The sequence below is a fragment of the Diceros bicornis genome, chromosome 23 (genome assembly GCF_020826845.1).
Source record: "Diceros bicornis minor isolate mBicDic1 chromosome 23, mDicBic1.mat.cur, whole genome shotgun sequence".
In the NCBI taxonomy this organism is placed as follows: Eukaryota; Metazoa; Chordata; class Mammalia; order Perissodactyla; family Rhinocerotidae; genus Diceros; species Diceros bicornis.
The window spans coordinates 43226827-43248457 of NC_080762.1; the positions used below are offsets into that span (position 1 = coordinate 43226827).

At 45.3% G+C, this 21631-nt stretch overlaps 1 protein-coding gene across 6 annotated transcripts in view; it reads right to left on the reverse strand.

Moving 5' to 3' along the window:
- Positions 1 to 310: 310 nt before the first annotated feature.
- Positions 311 to 21631, reverse strand: part of ANKRD6 (ankyrin repeat domain 6) — a 172523-nt gene continuing 151202 nt past the window's right edge. For 2 of the 6 annotated variants that reach the window (XM_058566631.1, XM_058566632.1), the window contains exons 6-16: positions 20878 to 20976; positions 19387 to 19485; positions 17318 to 17416; positions 15946 to 16023; positions 11647 to 11751; positions 10208 to 10342; positions 9698 to 9883; positions 9063 to 9215; positions 5550 to 5663; positions 4730 to 4856; positions 311 to 3560 (exon numbers count right to left, since the gene is read on the reverse strand). In XM_058566631.1, the coding sequence (XP_058422614.1) occupies positions 2989 to 3560; positions 4730 to 4856; positions 5550 to 5663; positions 9063 to 9215; positions 9698 to 9883; positions 10208 to 10342; positions 11647 to 11751; positions 15946 to 16023; positions 17318 to 17416; positions 19387 to 19485; positions 20878 to 20976 (1767 nt within the window). In that variant the 3' untranslated portion in view covers positions 311 to 2988. The remainder of the gene's footprint in view (positions 3561 to 4729; positions 4857 to 5549; positions 5664 to 9062; positions 9216 to 9697; positions 9884 to 10207; positions 10343 to 11646; positions 11752 to 15945; positions 16024 to 17317; positions 17417 to 19386; positions 19486 to 20877; positions 20977 to 21631) is intronic. The other 4 variants (XM_058566633.1, XM_058566634.1, XM_058566636.1 and 1 more) reach the window with 4 other exon arrangements.

Genomic DNA, 21631 nt, shown 5'->3' on the forward strand with positions numbered 1-21631 from the left:
TCCGTCTCCTTTGCACAGTATTTTCCAAAAAGGTCAACAGTTACAGCAAAACATTTGTTTAAGCTTGCACTGAGAAATATTTCCATGTTAGTGTTTTTTTTTTTAATTTTTTTATGCCGTGCACCTGATCTCTACTTTAAAGCAGATGTATTTACTCTAAGTTACACTTTTATAGAAACAAGGTGAAGTGTGGCCAGGTGAAGGCACTCTTTCAGAAACCATAAAATTTGGTCAGCTACACAAATGAAAATGCAAGCTAAACAAAGTATTTACATTCATTTTTTAAATAAGGAATTTAACATCCATAGTGTTGAGAACCATATTTAATGCTTGGAAGAGACACAAATGCAAAGTGATAAAAATACTAAATAGAAGCCAACATACCTCTCAAGAATCAGTACTTAAAAAAAAAAAGAAAGGTATAAACAAAAACATCACTTCCTTTATTTTGGGCTCCCAAAGTCACAAGTAAGAGTAGAACTAATATTCAGTCTATCACAGATATTTACTATACTCAATGCAATAATGCACTAACAATTTCTTTAAAAAAAAACACTGCAATATTGTACAACTTTTTTGTGTTTCACATCATTTTTCCCACAGCTACTCAAAGTTCCAATCTCATTTCAAATATGACCTACATGACAGCCTATAAAGTGTTAGTTCTGCTTGTTTGGAAAAGTACTATTGTGGCATTTGCTCATTTTAGCAGATAGCAAAGGGAAAAGTAAGGAAAAATACACATTGGACCCGTAGTTGAGTTTTTGACAATGCTAAGGAACAAAAACAGATCAAACACAGTTGTTGAAAAAAAGCTATTGCATTGGTCTTGAGATGCTGCCATCTTTTTGGGTTGGGAGGCTGACTGATCCTGCTCTATTTCCTTGCCTCTATTGGTTTTCCTTTCTATGAGAAAGAGAGAGAAGATCCACGTAATCTGCCAGACTAGGTGCATCTGACCTTGCTCATTCCTCCCTGAGTCTCTTCCCTACCTGTGACGTGGACCAGAATATCCAGTTCACAAGGATAACCTGCCTGCTTTTGATGGGTAGGAGTTACATCATCAAACTACTTCCCACCAAAGCACTCTATGGTCTAGATAAATTAAAATCTGTTTTCAGCATTTCTCAACAAGGATACCCCTTGAGGTAACAGGAGATATTCTGATAAGTAAAAATAACTCCTGCTTGGAACACAACTTCCTAGACATTTTAGGATTTCATGTCTTCTTTGAGTATTAGGCAGCTCTCAATAACCTGATGTATATTGAGGAATGATTCTAAAGCAGTCAGTGATACCTCCTTTGGAATAGATTTAGAAAACCGAAGGCACCCTCTACCTCTGCAATTCTGTGGTTCTGCGTTAGCATCAAAGAGAAATGAGAAGAGGCAAGTGCCTCTACGTTTAGCAATCCAACAGGGGCCTCTGGGGAAGAACTGTCTACCTACACAGCAGTTGAGAACAGGACAAGCTTACAGAAGCGAAAAACTTGAGAGAACATCAAATTAATTCCCTGCCCAGGTTCTGTAATGGTGACGTACATCTACGTTTATTAGGAATGTCTATATGCATAGACTAGACTGTCAGTATTAAACAAAACCAAACCAAAAACAACTATGAGCATGATAAGCGAAAAACAAAGGGCCTAACACATACTTAGTTTTTCTGGGTGTTCCCATGTCGATAAGTCATGATTTTCTCTTTGGCTCAATGAGCAACATTTTATTCAAAATTATAGACAATAGTTACTTGGTTCCTGTGTTTACAGTAATAGAACTGAGGTTTCTGTGCATACATGGAATTTTGAGATGACTATAATCCCACATTCCAAGGGACAAGAAGCTTAGAAGATAATTAAATCCAATTTTTCAACACACCCAATTTTTCAACACACCCAAGCTACTTGTAAAACTTGGTGTACTCCAGAGGGCAGAGTAAAATCCTTAGGGCTCCGTGAGGCTGGGGAATTGTGGGGTCTAAATCAAATTACTGAATTATTTACCTTGACATAGGCACTGCAAAGCAGTGGAAAGCTTCTGAGGTTCTTCAATGACAGAACTCAATTAAAAATAAAATACTTTCAAGAAATAGCCTTATTTCTTTATAAAATGTAGACCAGTAAGCTCAAATTCAGAAAGGTACTCTAAGATAATTGGGCTTGAATACAAATAGGTTACAGAAGTTTCAAGTAATTGTTACGTGAATGTTTTCCATTAATCTGTTTTAAAAATCACTAGGATTAATCGATTGTAGTATTTCTGTACTTTGGCTGAAAATAGATGAAAAACCATGATCAAATGATTTGAACCTCTCTCATTTGAGTTCATTATTAACAAACATTCCCAGTGGTGTTGGCCAATTACTCATTACTCAAATACACTCTGACGTTGCAAAACATTTTAAGATATACTGGATCTTGTGACATCATGAAAATCTCTTTCTCCTCAAAATCTGTTTGATAAGTTTTCACCTGGGTAAAATGCAGGCATTTAGAGAGAGAGAGAGGGTTGAGCGCACATCTCAGTTATAGCTCTCTGACAGAGGACACTCTTGTCTAGGCACGGCAGGCGTGTTTATATGAATAACTACTTGACGTGAGTTCACAAGGGATTAACTTTTTTCTTGCTTTTGATTTATATTATTTCATACGTCCTGAATTTTAGGGTTTAGGCTTACACATCATTCAGTTTCTTAGTGTGGCTCCCTTAATCTGAGCTTTTGAACTTCAGATGAACCTGGACTGAGGTTTTGAGTTTGTAATGAAACCTGAAACTAAGCAAGCTTCCCCTGGTTTCAGTTTAATTGTTGAAGTCTTCATAACTTCAGGGCATAGGAAGTGTGTGTGTGGCACATTTTAGAAATTAGTTTTTTTTTTTTTTTTAAAGGCAAGTCTGCTATGTGCACAATAATTGACACCTTGGGCATAGCTATTCCGCAGTTGCAAAACCAGAAATCCCCGAGAATCCTTTCTGGTGCCACTTCCCAGTCCTAATTTTCCTTCTGCACCTTAGTCCTTAGTTTAGCAAGTTCCTCTTCTAAACTTTTGATATGTTCCTGCAGTGTGGCCTTGTCTTGCTGGGCTTTCTGACTGGCTTGGCTTCGTGCTTCTTCAATCTTCCTTTCATACCACTTTTCCATCTGGGTAGAAACAGCCTCAAAAAAATACTGGGTAATCTCGAGAGCTTGGGAGGTGTCTCGAATGTGTGGGGCAGTCTGCTCACTGCCTGCTGCTGGTGGGGGCTGCCCACCACCGGTGCTGGGTCCCGGCTGTTGGGCTCGATGCCTTGTCTGCCCACTTTTCCCAGACTTCTTGGTTTGGGTGCCTCTGTCAACGCAGGGCCCAGCCTGCTGATCACATTTGGCTGCCTCTTTCAGGGGTAGCAAGGCTGTCTGGACCTTGACATTCCTCAGTCGGGAGCCTGTACAGTCCGAGGAAGACAGCTCCTGCTGGAGTCGGTGGGTAGCAGTGGAGTTGAGGGCCTTTTCCTTAGGCCTAACCACCTGAGGGGAACTGTCAGAAGCTGCTACTGGACCTGCAGTCACCACTGATTGATCCACACCTAGTTTCAGAAAAAAAACTCAAGTCAGAGCAAGTCCACATTCACACAGTCCATGGCTGTGGGTCAGCATCTGACAGTCCTGGGAATCCTGTAAACCGTCAGCCTCCCAATCACCAACCATGTGCACCTTCTCCTCTGCCCATCCCTTCCACTTCTCCCGATTATCATTTTGGCTTGTCAGGGCTTTCATGGATACTGTGTTAGCCACACTGGTAGCATCTAAGCCAAAAAGGTGGCTGGCCTTTCCTTTAGCCTATCTCAATCTATCTAGAAGGCTCTGGGTACCATTTTCTGGTTGCTAAGGATGACACAGCTCACCAGGTGTCTCAAAACAGAACTGGGCATTTGTCGATGAGAATGAATATCCCCATTCTCTAATTTCTGGGCCCTTTCCACACCACAGCTCCACTTACTAGTTCCTTGACCCAAGCTCCACTTTGGAGAAGTGGTCCTATTCCCCATACCCAGAGCTCCAGCCAAGCTCCATAACTAGTCCCAGCATGAAAAATTTGCCTAGGAATGTTCCCCATGTTGTGGGCACAAAGAAGATAAAAACCACAGTTCCAGAGATGGTCTGTAGTAACCTAAAACACTTGACATATCAAAATCCCCATGGAGGCCTAATTACTAAGGCTCCACATGTCCTCAAAATTATCATCATCAAGTGTACTCATTGTGGCCAATGTAAAGATGCTTTGCTGGAAGCATCCCTTATCTAGCACCTGGGGAAGCTTCAATGTATGAACTGCTGTTTAATGAGGTTTTACAGCGTTGGACAAAGGTAAAAGGCCGATCAAGGAGGAGAAAGGGGAAAGAGGCACAAGGGCGAGAGCCCTGCTGAGGACACAGATGTCCATCCATTACCCTCATCTTTGGGGTCCACTCTGACACCATCAACATTGTACCTGAAGCACTGCTATCATGATCAATAATTCTTTCATTCCTGCATTCAAATATTTTTGAACACTTAAATAGGAGTGCTCTATTGCTGTATACGAACTGAGTATTCAGTAGTAAGCAAAGCATGGTCCTTGCCCCTACAGAGTTTCCCCTGCAGTCCAGTGTTTTCCACAGCCCTATCATACAGGCTGCCTTTGGGTACAGGAGAGAGTAATATCTGGGGGCTTCATCACCTCTGGGTGGAATGGCTCTCTCTGCAGGTGGGTTACCTGTGGAGGATTCACAAGTGGATGGTGTGGATTTAGCCCTAGAGGCCCTAGAATCTCCAGAAAGCTTCAGCTCCAGACTCTGAATCTTTAACATGCACCAGGTTTTTAATTCATCCACCAAGGACATCTAAAAAACACACAAAATAATCAGGAGAATTTCATACATGGTTTTATGAATTAAAGCATCAAGAACAGACTTTTCAATCATGATAGTTGAGGATACCATCTTGACAAGCCCAAAAATTGTGATTACCCGCCCCAGCCCACACGGCCTTCTCTGCCTGCCCTCCGTAGACCAGGTTCACCTAGCACCTGAGTCGACAGCTATCTATAATCTCCATTAAGTGACCTAGAGCCACCGAAAACTCAAACGCCCAAAGCTTTCCAAGTTTCCCAAACCACGCATTTCTGGCTGCTTAGGAGCACGAACCCCCACACACTCACAAGGACTCGTTTTATGTCTCTTGTCTTGGGTGGATCATAAACTCCCTGAGGGCAGGAACCAATCTTGTTCAGCAACAGAGGAATGGCCCAACAAATGCACAGTACATAGAACTGACTCGGCAGAGCACAGCGTCCCCAGCACGTTCTATACACTGTTTGGTCTCCACCGACTGCCAGCATATTCAGCAACACACATGAACTGAACTACGGGTTCTCTTCTATTAACTTCATTTCAGAGTTATAAACATGACATGCTATGTGAGGCAAACACCTTTAGGGGCTCTCAGCCTCTGAGTTTTCAACGATGGGGCTGAGTCTTTCACCCAGTGGAGACGTGGTAAATCACAGGCAAGGACTGGCGAAGGCCGATCCTCACCTGTCGCTTCTCTCCCTCGTGCTTCTCCGTGTCCGAGTGCTGCTGCAGGCGGGCCAGGCACTCTGCTCTCTCCGCCGAGAGCCGCTCAACCATCAGCTTGTCCAGAACACGCATCTAGGATTCAACGGGTAGAGAGCGCACGACTGAGATGTCTAAGGACAGGCCCTGGTCTCTCGACTCCTGAGGAGGGGTCTGGGGTACCGCACAGGGACCAGAGAGGATGCAGGCAAACCTCGACTCTTCATTCTGTTCTCTTCTCATATAGTATTCATGGGACTCTAGGTTTTCAGAATTCGGGAGCATGTTTCTATGCAGCCCAATGTTTCTTTCTTTTTCTCATTTGTTAAAGTTTAAGGGGTTTGTGAGACTATGAATACACTTGAGCCAATGCAGACCTTGTAGGTAAAAGAGAATTTTTATAGGTCTCAGAACATTATTTCCAAGATTATTATTGAAAGGAAACACTATTTCTAAAAGCATGGAGCTCTTCTGTCTCCCTTTCTAATTACTTTTTTTATCCCCCCACCCCCACTTAAATGTTAGTGGCTGCGAAGAGGCAGTGAAAGAAGCTGACACTGGGGCTTCCATCCAGCTCTCCCAGTGAACAAACCCTCTCGGGGCTCCACTGAAGGGAGTCAAAGCAAGAGTGAGGACGGGAGTGGGAAGAGGTCAAAGGGAGCACTTCATTCAGAGCACAAACGACTGTTACCTTTCAGTCACCTGCCCTCCCGGGACCCCCTTCATCGGGACATTTCCTGTAGGGCCCTAACACCCAGCAGGGCCGAACTTGCACTGCTTTGACAAGGTCCAAAGAAGAGAAAGGGACTGTTGTCAGCGGGAGCTCCTCTCCTGTCAGGGAGACACACGACCTTCCACACTCCGCATGTTCCAAAACCATCAGTTCTGGGGATGTGGGGAGCACCTTCTGCTGTGTCTCTTCAGTCCTCATGCTTTCCTGTGAGCTGCTCTCCTCCTGTTTCTAGGACTGGCCTGCTCCCCCACCTCCTTATCACCTACACAGATGCTCTGCCAAGAGCCACTGCACTGATGCACGGCTTTGTTCCCCGGGCACGTTGACTGGTTTAGGCCTGAGCACCTGACTCATGCTGGGCAGAGTCCTTTCCCTGCAATTTGGAATTAGGACTAAGATTCTACACCCCGGTCACCTTCCTTGAACTGAAGTGAGGTCCCTGAGATATCCCAGCATTCATCTAATACATTCCTCTCTGGGCTTAGGCTAGCTGAAGTGGGTTTTTATTCACAGAACAGTCAAGTAATATATTATGGCTCTAAGAAAAGATTTCTTAAATGGGCTGTCCACAAAATGCAAATAGCAAATAAACCTTAAAAATGTTCGACTTCACCAACAAACAAGGAAAATTAAACAATTAAATGTCCGGAATCAACTTGGCAAAAACTTAGAAAATGATAACATTAAATGATGGCAAAGGTTCAAGACAGAAACTTCAGACACTGCTGGTAGGATATAAATTGGTAAAACCTTTCTATTTATCAAGAGCCTTAAACATATTCTTAATTTTGGACCCAATTATCCTAATTGTGAGCAAATAACCTGAGAAGCAATCAAAAGTTTATGCACATAAATGTTCATCATAGCATCACTTACAAGAGTGAAAAACTGTAAGCAACTTTAAAGTCTAATAAAAAGGAATGGTTAAATAAACTATGCTGTATTAATATGCTGGAATATTATGAAGCCCAAGATATGAGGAAATGCTCATGATATAAAATTAAGTGAAAAAAAGCAAAATTGTATACCTCCATACACAGGAATAAGTACACCACCATTAAAAAGCACACCGTAGCTCAATGTGTCTAAGATATATAACTAAATTTAAAAGTAAGCTGGAAAAAAAATAAAAAGCACAGCATAGTTTCATTTTTGTTTACAAGTGATAATTCTATAGGTTACTATCTATAAAAGAGAAAACCTAGGGGAAAATACACCAAACCAGGAATGGAAGGGGATTCTCTGGGAAGAGTCACTATGATCCATATTTCTGTAATGTGGAATGTTTTTCCAATGAACATGTATTATTTTGTAAGTTTTTTTAAAGTTTTTTTTTGTATTTACAAATCTATATCCATCATACATTTCTTATTAATTACAAGAGGAAAATGTACCTTTACAGTGGAGAGAGATGGTGGTTACCAGCTTACCAAGTGACCAAACTTAGCATCATTGAGACATCCTAACATTACATGCCTCCTGATGTGATGTGATCTGAAGTTTACACCATTAACTATGAAGTATTCTTGCCAAAAATATTTAACGTGAACGTAAATAAGCATCTAGACCAATGGTTCTCAAACTCTAGGTGCACCAGCATCACCTGGACATCTTGTTAAAATACAGGTAGCTAGACCCCACCCCGAGTTTTATTCACAGTTAAATTCAGTAGATCTGGAATGAGGCCCAAGAATTTGCACGTTTTTCCCCCACAAGTCTCCAGATGATGCTGATACTACTGGTCCAGAGATGACACTTTGAGAACCACTGCTCTAGACCTTTCAGTTCACAGAAACGCAGGGATAGAGGAACAAGTTAAGTAACACCATGAAGAAACTATCAGACACACCCAGAATATAGAACATCCTATAAAGCAACTGGCCTGGACTTTTTAAAAGTTAACGTCATAGGAGAAAACAAGAGTTGGAAGAAGGAATTGGAGACTGTTCTAGATTAAAAGAGACCACAGAGATAACACAAATGCACAAAAGATTCACTGGATCCTGGGCTGGGATTAAAAACAGAAACTGCTCTAAAAAAACATTTTGGGAGAATTGAGAAAATCTGAATATGGACTGAATATTATGCAATTATAGTTAATTTCCTTGCATGTGATAACGGTATTGTGTCATGAAGGAGGAAGTCCTTATTCTTAGTCAATGCGCTCTGAAGTATTTAGGGGTGTCACATCAGGACATCAGCAACTGAATCTCAAACAGTTCAGCGAGAGAAAAAAAGTGTATGTGAGAGACTCATAAAGCAGATGTGGCAACAAATTAACAGTCGGAGGGTATCCCAGCATTCATTATACTATTATTTTAACTTTTCTCTATATTTGAAATTTTTCAAAACAAAAAGTTGGGAAAAGAAAATAAAAAACTATAGACATGATCACTCTAATTTTGTGTGCAATGGAAATATAGAGCACACAGACATATAAAAAGACAGGAAGAAAATAAATCCAAATATTATTAGTGCTTTTTCATCAAGGTGGACTTACAGGTGATTTATTTTCCTTTCCAATTTTCAGATTTTTAAAAATGCTCTGTAATGAGTATATATTACTTTTGTAATCTGAAGCAATTTTAACATGTTCTTAAAAAATTTAAATGGGCGGGCTTCAAGGCATAAGCAGGCTCCTCCCTGACCGCCCACTGGCACGCTCCGGGCCGGGTGCAGGTGGAAGGGGGTGCTGAGGTCTCCCTCTGCTCTCATTTTCTGCCAGAGCACCTGGAAATTAGGAGGCTGGGTGACTGGCTTACCTGGTGCTGGGTCTTACTCTCCACATGCCCCAGCTTTGTATTCATTTTATCCTGAACCGACCCCAGCTCTGCTCTGATCTCCTCCACAGTCGCCTCCAGCTGGTTCTCCAGCTTGTTGATTAGAGGTTCACATCGACAACCATCTATTGGTGCCTGAGAGGGAAACAAAAAGGAATCAGTCCAACTCATTCGATCCTTCAACAAATCAGTTGTGAGTACCCATCATGTGCCAGTCAGTACACCAGGGAGAAGGAGATGGAGGAGACTGACTTCTCCCTGGCGTAACTCCGGAATCGCCGGTAGGCCAGGCTTGGGTCCAGTGGGCGCTAAGAAGATTCGGAGAGGGTAAGATATAGTCCCAACCCTCAAGCTGATTTTCTCCACTCTGGGGCCTCAACATTATCTAGTCCCCTAAGGATAGTGCAGAAAGCTTTGTAACTACCCCCGTTTGCCTGGGCCTAGATGACAGGAGGGTATCTGCACTGTTCAGGTGGGGAGGGCCATCTGGCTTATCTTCAAGGCTCATGCCTTCTTAAGTCAAGGCCTAAAGTGGATATTAGCCCCCAGGAATAGTGTTAAACAGACAACCTTGCTCAAGGCCTGTGGTCCCACGTCCTGACAGGCTCGGCAGGTACCTGCATCACCTTCCCGTCCTTGCCCCGGTACAGCGTGTAGAGCTGGTATGCTCTAAACTCGTGCGGAGGAGGCGGGGGGGAACATCGATGCCTGGGCCTCTTTTTAGGGTGATTGTGAGCGTGCAAGTTCTTCTGGTGTCCAGGCTGTTGGTCTGCTGGTGGGGTGGGGTCAGAAAATGCTGACACCTGTGGGAGAGGAAGAGCCGACACCCCTGAGCACTGTGACATCGGTAAGACTGACTCCCAGCCAATGGCTCCCATATCACCCACTTGTGGGCAAAGAACCCCGCCTCGCTTTGTCTCCTGGCGGTCTACCCCAAGCACCACGTGAAAAGAAATCCATCAGCACACTAACCTTGTGTCTGCAGTTAGCCAGATTTAATCCCTGTGCTCTCGCTCCAGACCAGCAAGCCGAGTGAAGTGGCCTTGTAGCTGCTGGGCACGAGCCATCCCGGGGCCCTCTGCCACCCTGCCTCCCAGCCCTCCGGCGGCTTTCATGTGCCTCCTGACCTTGGGCCTTGACTTTCTCTGCCTGTTGTCCTTTGCTCTGGGCTCCGGGGAGGCTGGCAGGAAATCTTCTCTAGCCTCTTCTTTTCTGGGCACAGCCTGTTCACTGCTAGGGGTGTCTCCTGCTGAGACACTTCCCTACAGAGAAAAAAAGCCCAGAAACTTGTTCTACTTGCCCCCTCGGCCTTTTTCAATAATGCTGTAAAATTCTGTTTGCAAGACTCCATCCACTAATGGACCCACGGAAATCCTTGCCAATGACAAGCTTGGTGGTCTTAACCTAACGTGTATGCTTCTCCCGGTCGGCTGAATATTTGGCTTTTACTTTATCTATTAGGTGCCAAACTAAATATAGTCTTGAGTCTAATTCTATGTTCTAGAACTTCAGGAACCTACCATACACAAAACACCTCAGCAGTAGAGATTTCAGTCTTTTGCGTTCAGCACAAAACCACCCCCCTCATTCTTTGAACGTGGACCCTCACAATTCATAGCAGAGTGAGAACCTGCTCAAATGAAATGAAAAAACACCACATTTCTGGTCCTTGTGAGAACTTCTACAAATATGTACAATTCACACACAGGAACTTAATTAGAGTTATAGTGCCTTAACCCTGGAGGTTGATAAGCAGACAGAAGAGCAAGTACTTGGTATAAAATTTTATGTGCCAAAAGTTGTCTCTATATCCTAGTTGTCTTCCTCCTGGGAGAGCTGAAAGGCATGGCTCATTCCAGGGCTGCTGTGTATAGCTGTGCAAGCTGTTCACTGCACAAGGGCACCTAGCCGAGGAGGCTGAGTAAGGCAGAGGGAGTGAAATCCAGCTCCGGCTCTATTCACCATATGTGCCCTGTGCTGGGCTGCTCTGCCCAGGGGGCATCATCTTCTAATTTGCACAAAGGAGGCCTATGGGCCAACACAGCCTCAGTCCATTCCCTAAGAGGAAGAGAGGAAGCAACCCATGCCAGTGGTTCTTCGACTTCAGTCCACATCAGAATCACCTCGAGAGCTTGTTCAAACAGATTGCTGAGCCCCACCCCAGAGTTTCTGATCCAGTGGGTCTGAGGAGAGGCTCTCAATTTTGCATTTCTAACAAGGTCCCAGATGACACAGTGGACACCACACTTTGAAAACCACTGCTCTACACAATTAAGAGGATGATGTGAGCATGATGTGGAGCAGGGCTGTCCACATGGTAGTGACAAGGCCACAGATACACGGGGCTAGTAAATTTACCCACACCAGGGTGCGATCTGAAATCTTGGAGGAGTGGAGGACAGGAAGCCAAAGGGAAAAGACTGACAACAGTTTGAAGACCCCGGTGGAAAGGAGAAACAGAAGAGGGCATGGTGGCTGCCAGATGAACCCAGAGGAAGCCAGGTGATCGATTCCCACCCTCTGTGCGTGGGCGGAGTTGGGAAGGGGCGGGAAGGCTACCCCCCACCTTGCTTTGTGCCACCTCATCTCTTGGCACAGACTGAGCTCTCCTCTCTTCCTTGAGCCTTTCTCTCTTTTTCCTCAGGCTTCGCCCTCGACTGAAGCGCAAGACCTGAAGGAGGCAAGAGGCATGGTTACAAACCACTGGGGTGCGCAGCATCAGTGTGAGAGGACTCTCCTCGGACCTGGCGCTCTGACCTAACGGAGCTTCCAGCCCAGTGGAAGAGACCAAGCATTACATCAAACAAGCATGTCTGGACCACCTGCTGTGCCTCCCAGGTCTTGTGCTGGGCACTACAGGGACCCAGAGATGGATAGGACATTGTCCCTGACCTCAAGGAGCTTACAGTCTATGACAGTAGCAGTAACAGGCATTTACGTGCCAGGCAAGGGCCGCTATGTAGGTGTGTGCAGGCTGTGCACTGCTTAACTTCAGGGAGCACCATTCACATTGACTAGGATATGAGTGGCATCACCTGGAGTTGTGCAGTGCGGCAGCCCTATGCCAGGCACAGTCTCATATCTTGGTACACTGGACCCAAACTAGCCCATCAGATTTTCTCTGGCCAAACTGTATCAAATCATATTCAATTTGATTCTAACATTATTGAGGTCCATCTGTGAGCCATGGTACCAACCATGGGGCAGGAATTTCCTTCCCAAAAGGAAGCATAGGAAGGATTTGGTCTACCCCTTAGAGTGCAGAGAGGTGGAACGGACACAGGCCAGTACATGTGGGGTCCGACAGACTGAGACTGGAACCCAGCAGCAGCTAGCTACAGGATCTTCGGGCAACTTCTATGACCTCTCTGTGCTCTGTATTCTCAAGTGTGAAAATGGGGAGTTGTTGGGCTTAACCGAGACAAAGTAGGCAGCTGGCACACCTTGGACTGTCAGTCACTGTCGGGTGCCTCCCACCCGCCTTGCTGCCTTAGAGCTGCTTAAGTGGCAGAGGATGTTTAAGCAGAGTATAGATCGTTGAGCTGGTGGAAACCTTCAGTCTCTGGCCCAGCTCCATACCCTTCCCCCAGCCCCCTATTCCTAGTTCAAGGGTTCACCCTCTTTAACCAAGGAGGCCCAGAAGGTGAAAACACTTTTTCAAGGTCACACTATCTTTCTGCAATAAAACAACATTTTATTGTCTTCTTATATAGATAGGTAAGTGCTCTCTGAAGTTCAGCATAGTGGTTTTCATCTCAGTGTCCAACTTTCTTCTTCTTGGGTTCATTAGATTCAAGTGACATGATTATATGACAAAAAGAACCTCTACAGGCAGTGGGTACCACCTAAATGGAAAATTCCTGACAATATCTGCCTGTGGCTGAACCCAATTTTTAAAGCGTATTCTCATCCCCTAAGCCAACAGGTCTGAAAGTGTCCAGGCACCCCTAGGTCCGTTATTTTCATAATGTTACACTGTTGGCCTTTTCACTCTCCCTCTCTCATGAGTGTACAGTGGTGTTCACCAGGAGCTGCATAAGAGACACTGCGTGGACTGCAGGCGGAAATCAGTGAGAATCCTGCTACCTTCTTCTAAGTAAGACAGTAAGGAGATTTGCAAAACTGCAAAATGACGCTACTCTTCTCACTCAATTTTTGTTTTGAAAAATAGTTCTTTTTCACAAAACGATGCTATTTATGTTAACAGAAAATGACCTTATTTTTAAATGAATAAACATCTTTAACATTCCTCAACTTTAATTTCAAATCTGCTAACTATTGATAAATATAACTCACAGAAACAAAGCTCTTTCTAGGCCTCTGTAATATTTAAGAATGTAAAAAGGTCCTTAGACCAAAAAGCCTGAGAACCACTGTCCTAAGTCATTTCTAAAACTAAATTCAGACTCAACAGGAACTCAAGTCTGATAAAAGAAGTGACTAGGACCTGTTGCCCATTTGGTTTATGGACTCAGAACAGGGTACAGCACCATAATCAACCTGAAGCTCACTTTTAGAAGCATTTGTAAACCATACCAATTAAAAATGAGAAGTGACACTGAGAGGTCACCCAAACCCCAAATAATCATCAGAAAAATTCCCTCCAGAGACCATGTTATTAGCCAGTGAAAATAACTCTGCACAGCTTATAGCCTTTCTCAGCGAACCATACCATCTACCAAATGGAATGTCATTAATCTTTTCCAGTTCACAGAAATCAGGGAATATTGATCGTAAGGTCTCAGAAGGAAGTATTCTCTTAGTACTGCTGTGAGCTGTGGTCAATTAAGGTGCCAAGGTGAGGGAATTTCTCATTTCAGACAAAAACAGTAAGGCTATTTCTGTAACTACAGAACAACAGAACAGCATGCATGTAATTTTATGCATATTCCAAAGTTCCTTCTTTGTGTTGAGTAAATAGGGTTTAGCATGTACAATCATGTAAAATAAACTTTCATAAAATGTCATCCTATTTATTTGCTATTCAATATGGGTGTGGAAAAACTTGCTTAAGTCATTTTTCAATAGAAACACTTAAGGAAAACCGCGTAGGAAAATGGTCCACAGTAAAGCTTTTGCCCTATGAATTCAGATCCTTGGGCTCTGGAAGACAAACGACAGGTGGGTTAAAGGCACATAAGTCTTTGTGTGCCTGGAGGATACTCCACCCATAAGGTTTGATGATCTTCACATGGCCGAGAACAGGGCTGGCTGTCCATCAAACTGCCAAATGCTGAAATGCCAGGTAACTGTGATGGATTCTGACATTTATACAGCATCCTATACTTTCTGATCCATAAGAGACCAGCATTTTTCTATCAGGATGATTCCATTGATGATTTGTTTGCAAATCCGTGGAGAGAGGTGGAGCCTTTTCCCGGAGGAGCCCCTGACTGGCGCCTGTCTGGGGCTCCATGACTTCCAGAGGCCACTGAGAAGGAGCAACTCCACGGGCAAGAGGGTGATCAATTTTGCAAAAGACAAAAATCTTAACCATTTCCAGAAACTGCTAGTTATATCAGGCAGGTTTATAAAACTTCAATAAAGTAAAGGCCATGCAGAACCCTGGGCTGACAGGGACTGGGTTATAATGCAGCAGGCTGGTGTCCAGAACCTTCCTCTGGCTCCCTGACACTGTCTTCTCACCACCTTAGCCAGAATAAGGTGGAAAACCAGTGTTTGCTGTAATGTAATACAGAATAGCTCCAATAGGGAAATAAATGTCCAACATTAAGGAAATGGTTTAACAAAATATTGGACAGCAACAAAAAAAGAATACTATGCTTATGTTATGATGAATAATCATGAAGAGTGCAGAACATTTTCCTACTATAGTTAGGATAAAGGGCAGAATACAAAAGGGTATATACATCGTAGGCACAATTATATAAAAATCGTATGTCTGTGGAAGGTAATATGAAGAAAAAAAACAGTTATTTCAGGGTGCTAAAATTATAAGTAGCTTATAAATTATCATTATTAAATGTCTTTATTGTTATTTAGATAATTTCAACCTCAACTCAAATGATATCAGTCATCTTTTAAAAATAATGGCCAAGGGGCCGGCCTGGTGGCGCAAGCGGTTGGGTGCGCGCGCTCCGCTGCGGCGGCCCGGGGTTCGCTGGTTCGGATCCCGGGCGCGCACCGACGCACTGCTTTGGCAAGCCATGCTGTGGCGGTGTCCCATATAAAGTGGAGGAGGATGGGCACGGATGTTAGCCCAGGGCCGTCTTCCTCGGCAAAAAAAGAGGAGGATTGGCGGATGTTAGCACAGGGCTGATCTCCTCACAAAAAAAAAAAAAAAAAAAATATGGCCAAAATACCATTACTCAATAAAAAAGGAAAGAAAGCTATACTATACTTAACCGTCTCTAGTGGACATTTACTGCTTTGTCTGCCCAGAATGGACCCCTCCCCCCCACCTTTCCCTAGGAAATGCCCCCTCTAACCACATGGTCAAATGGATGCAGCCATCTTCTTAAAGCCCCTGTCCTACTTGTTCAGGGCATTTGCCCCAAGCTCGCCAATCAGGACCCTCTCCTGTGATGTATTCAACTGGAACTTCTTCCCTGGCTGAGTACCTGGGGAGTTATGCCCCAGGAAGCTGGTAGTGACAATGATCCAGCCACAGGGAGGAAGTGATGCCCATGTATGAAGAGCAGCCTGCTGGACCTGAAGTCTTTGGTTCTGGTTATCCTGAATGGAGGCCCACATGAATTCCTATATTTTCCACTGCCTGGTCAGTAAGCCCATCAGTTCCCTATTTAAGTTAGTTTGAATTGGCTTCAGTAGGTTGCAACCAGAGAGTCCCAACAACTTTGTGGCCCCACATAATCAATACAATGGAAAATGCAATAGATCCTACCTGGGGAGCTTTAGTGAGGAGAAGAGCAACTTCCGGGTTATTGTGGTAGCGGGCAGTCTCCAGCGGAGTCTGGCCTGCCTAAGGGACAGGGGAGGACAAGTGAGTAAGGGACACCAACCCTGCACACACGTTACCCAACTAGGACAAGAACCCTGCACTCAGTGACACCAGCACCCACACATGCTCAACAAAACACAACCACATGGATGACATGGCCCTGCTCTTGAGCCTCATCCCAGCCAACGAGGGAGCCAAGTAACACCTGAGGACACAGCGATTAACAACACACAGCAACAGAGGGTGAGTGCTGGCCGAGTGAGCAATAAGCGCTCTAGGAGGCAAAGATCTGGGGCACTGCCCACCGAGGAATTCTTCCCGGAAAAGAGATGAGGGAAGGTAAAAATCAAGGTCCCAGGGTCAAAGTGGAAGATTTCAGTTGAGGAAACAACACAAAGGATCATAAAATCCAGCCAAGCAAGGAATTTTCCCTAAAAAATAATGGAGAAGACACCTGGAAGGGGAGATCAGGGCCCAGCCACAGAGTCTCAGGAACCAGACTGTGAAAAACAATTAGGAAGCTATGGCCACAACAGAGGCTCTACGGAGATGAAGCCAAAAACCAGGAGTTGACAGCAGTGGGATTCAAAGGAAGGGAAAGGTATTCAAGGCACCATGGGAGGCGTACCATGATGCACCACCAAATATAGGTACTAGAGCTGAGAGGAGGAAGAAGAGGAACTAGATGCAGGAGCCTGTGCAAGGTTCCACACCCCCCAACTCTTTAGATACTCCACACAACTGTTCCGCCCCCAGTCCCCTCTGAGTCTGTGCTATTTCAGGAGGGCAGACCCACAGGTCAGCCTCGAGGAAGAAAGGGTGCCTAGGCTGGTACCTGCGGGATCTGGGAGAGAGAGGGAGGGGATGTTGAGAGAGAGAAAGGAGGAGTAAGATAAGGTGATTCTGGAGAGAAAAGAGAGTTTTGAGGATGATTAATCTGATGGCCATGGGGCCATTTTTCTCAGGACCACATCTGTTTACAGGCCTGGAACTCACTTACTCATCTACTCATCAGTTTACTTAGACAGCCCTGATCTTCCTTTTCATGCCAGGAAGTGCTCACTTGAGGTAGCAGTCTAAAGATGAGCCCTCAGGGCCTGTCAACTCAGGGCTGCTAAGAGCAAGGGATCCCTCAAGTCCACCCCTGAGGACTGCAGCACTGCGGCTTTTACCAGAACGCGACACTCTTACAGAGTGAGGCTGGCGAAGCTATGTGCCCTGGGAGGAGTCTGCAGGAGGTGAGGTAGTAACAGTACCCCTCTTTCTGGAAAAGGGTGGGAACGCCTTTAGAATCCATTGTTGCAACTCAACTTACATTATTAACAATGGTCCCATCTGCTCCAGCTTCCAGTAAGATTTTAACCACTTTCTTGTGATTCAGGGCAGCAGCAATATGCAGTGCTGTGTCTCCAGCCTGAAATTAATCAGAAGAAAGCCTGCTAGACCCCATCTGATCATGGCCCCCAACCCTCCGGCTTTTCATCCCATGCTCTGGTGGTGGCTTTTCAAAGTCAATCTAAGATTTGCCTTAGACAGATAGAGAGCCCTTGCTCAAGTGTTATGTGGTTCTTTTTAGAGAGATCTTGGAACTAAATGACCCATACACAAATATCACATTCCTTTCTGACTGGGGACACCAGAAACCACAGGATTAAGTGTGGGGAGCAAAGTAATGCTGGGCTGGGATTGTTGAGAACAGTGAGACTTGAAGCCTGACACCATGGCAGGATGATGGGCAGGTAGACAGGGGCCGGCAGGCTAGCCATCCAGGAGCTCTGGACCATGTCCCTCTGTGGCGAGGGAGAGGGCAGAGACCCCTTGGTTTCTGAGAGCTAGAATGAGCAGAAGCTGCAGAAGATGGCTGCTCCTACAGGCACCAGAGGATAGTATCCCAGCCCCACAGCCCTTCGGGGATGTGAAGGGGCCGCTGGGACTCATGCGGCAGGTCTGGGTGATCTTTGTTTCCACAGAGTCACTGAGAATCGGTCTTCACTTGAGACCAGCTGTTTTCCACCTCTTACCAAATAGCCTAAGTTTTCATATTTTCTTTAGACAAAAATGTTTTCAGACAGTCAGCTATGAAAGGAGGATATGGACAAATGCAGTTTGATGGGCCAATTCCAAATGCAAGTGCTGGGTTTATTTCCCCAAACAGAATGATACATATAAATCAGGCTAATATAGAAGTGAAATAATCCATTCTCTCTCATCAGTGACCAGGTAAAGCACTCTGATCCTTTGTTTCCTGGGGAACATGAAAACCCAGCCATCCCCATGGCCCTCTTCCCCCAGAGAAGGGCCGGGGAGAAGTCTGTTTCACTGCTGCGTCACTTAGTTGTGTGTGGTGGGGAAGCTCTGCAGCAGTGGTTTCCAATCTTGGCTGCACACTGGAATCAGCTGGGGAGCTTTAAAAACTACTGATGCCAGGGCCCCACTCCCAGACATTCTGATCTAATCGGTCTGGAGTGTGGGTTGGGCATGGTGATTTTTCAAAGCTCCCAGGTGACGGAAACATGCTGCCCAGGTTGAGAAGCACTGGTTAGTGGGGGCTGTGTGAGGGTAATCTGAGGAACCAGAATCCACTGGGAGGCTGTAGAATGACAGAATTTGGCTATTTAGCCAGGTCAGAGGGTCTCAATCCTATCTGCACACTCAGGCCAGGAGCTTTTTAAACTCCCATTACCTGGATGTTCTGGTCATTTAAACTTGGGTGGGATTCAGAATTGGTATTTTTAATTCCCCTATTGACTCTTATACGCAGCTAGGGTCTGAAACCGCCATATATTTAATCTGAACAACAATCTTTTTTAAGTTTCAGATATATGCACCCAAACTCAGAAAAGTCAAACAATGCATCACTTAAGTATCAATAAATATGAAGACTTTTAAAAATCTAAGTGACTACTGAAAATCATGCACATTTCCATGGAACACTTATATAATCACAGCTTTATTTCAAAACTCCACTATATGGGATAGATACAGATCATGTACCCAATTTTACAGAAACCAGAGACTGCATCAGCTCAAATAAAGTGGCAGTGCAAGGAAGAGAACTCGGGGAGTCATGAGATACCTAATTCCCTGGCTTATTTACAAAGCCACACTCTTCCTTGTGAGTATCCTTTGTAAAACCATATTAAAAATAAAACCTGCCCCAGGATCTCCAGAAAATGTTCAATATGCAAATGTGGTGATATGCAGTGGGATGATAAGGGCAGGCTTTCTCCAGGAGGCCAGATAAACCGGGGCCACAGGAACTCAGTGGAACACCCAGACCGGGAGAGGCTCCCAGCAGCCCCTGCCACCGTCTGGGCTAACACACCCGTCAGCTGGCCCTGCGGGGAGGGGCCCGGCGGCCACGGGGAGAACACATGCACTGACCTGGTTCTTTTCATGGACAGAACAGAAAGCACTGAGGAGGAGCTTAATGACGGACAAGTGATTATAGCGCGCGGCAACGTGCAAACAGGTGTCGCCTGCCTGCGGACAGAAATCAAACTCTAAGCAGTCTGAGCCGTTACAAAACAAAACAGACAGTAAAAAGGAAATATCACTTAAAAGCTGGCAGACTAGCATGTATTCCTCAGAGGGCATCGGCCTGAATTACAAGCGTCTCCTTTACCACAGATGCTCCACTCCAAGACTCACAGCCGGGTGTCTGCAGCCCTGATCATTTCCCGCTATGCAGACTCGCTGCTTTCAGGTTTCGTATGCTGGATGCCTGCTCCCATGAGACTGTCACAAGAGCTAAGGCAGGCTCGGCTCAGCTAGGACTGGGTAAGAATCCACTGCCCCCAGCCTCTCCTACAACCCCCAGGCTCTGGACTATTTAAGACCAACAGCACCGCTTTGGAAACGAGCCTTCCCGTCATAGATCCATCGTGGCTGAAAGGACAGGACAGCAGGGTGAGCTGTCGGATTTTAAGATCACGTGTTCTAAAAGATTCACGTTGCATCCCATTTTAGCAGAACCCCAATATCCCATATGGAGCAATGTAGCCTGGGGAGCTGATGAAGAGGCAATCACTGGGAGCAAAAAAGGGTGTTCACAAACCCTCAGGATCAGGATCTTCCTTAGTGCGCACGGGCCAAACTGCTCCCAAAGAGACAATAAAACCGGAGGCAGAAAGTCGTGACGTTCTGCGGTGTTCTCCTGACGTTTTCATTCTAGCTCTGTCTAGAGATGTGACCAGTCAGCATAACCTCTCCCCTGGACTGAGAAGGAGCCAAGCTCAAAGCTGAGGTTCAGGGCATTCTGAGAACCACCTTAGGTGAGTCTGCCCCCACTCAGGGAGATCCCAGCTGAGACCATTTTTGAGAGAAGCCTCAGTCAGATGCTCTTGTCAGGTGGCTGAGGCATGGGATTTATAAAGGAAATGCAGCTTCCTGTGGAGGGAGGAGGGATGCCCACATGACCTCTCAGGTCCGGCTTCCTCTAAGAATACTGACCCGTCAGCTCATCCCAAGGATGCCTCAGTAATCACTTTGTAGGTGCTGGGCACGGAGCATCAGAAGACCTCCCCGCATGGCATCAGCCAATTGTGCCAACAGTACAACACTCTATGTAGATGGAGACTTTAAAACACTTAGAGGTTTCTTAGACGCATTTGCCAGACACATGCTCTAAGAAATGATAAACCAACTGAGGTGGAGGAACAAGGGGAAAAGGATGGGAGAAAAGCGGTGTTTGAGTCTTAATTCCTTTTCTCATGCCCCTTAGAAATGACCCCTTCGGAAATTAGCAAAAAATAAATATAGATAGTCCCCAAACACTTTACATTTTTATTTTCTAGATGTTAATACTCAAGTATGCTGAGGGTTATTTTCCAATGTGACGAGAGAGCGCGAGAGAAGGCGGTTTCATTCACCCACATTATTTTTGAGGTCGGCGCGGGAGCCACCCAGCAGGAGGACGCGTGTGCTCTGGGAGTGGCTGTTCTGGCAGGCCAGGTGCAGAGCCGTGTTCCCCGCCTTGGAGAGAGGCAAGAGAAGGGAGGAGACGTTAGCAACACGCTTCTCCACAGACCTGCACCAGGCAGGCCTTGCCGAGGGGCAATACTCACAGAAAAAAAGTCAACGCTCACACTCTCTGCTTCCCGATGGGCAGTCCCCAGCAAGGGTGCTTCAGAGGCAAGAACATTTAATTTGGAATCCAAACAGGCAGAAGAGTCACATCTGTCATAAAACCTTGCTTCCAGGTCCTGGCTCTGCCACTTACTAGCTGAAAGCCACTGGCCAAGGCTCTTAAGTAAATTCTCAGCCTTGAATTCCTTACCTGTGAAATGGAGCGAGACCCCTACAGCCTGAGGCTGTGAGGAGTGGTTCAGAGTGCCAAGGACAGCATTTTCTTAATGGCAAAATGCTGTGCACACGCACGGCGTCCTATTCCTCTTAGAGAGGACTGCACCCTTCTCATGCAACACACATGATCTCTGTGGCTACAGTACTCCACCAGTGGAGCAGAGACAAAAACAGGCCACTTTCTGCATGAGCAGGTTCAAGGGACCTGGGATGAACTTGTAAGCCTTTTTCAGATCTTGTATTTTTCTTGAAACATCAAAACTTGAACTCCAGACAAGGTCCCCACATAAAAGGCAATACAAGTGCAGCTGTCACTTACTATACA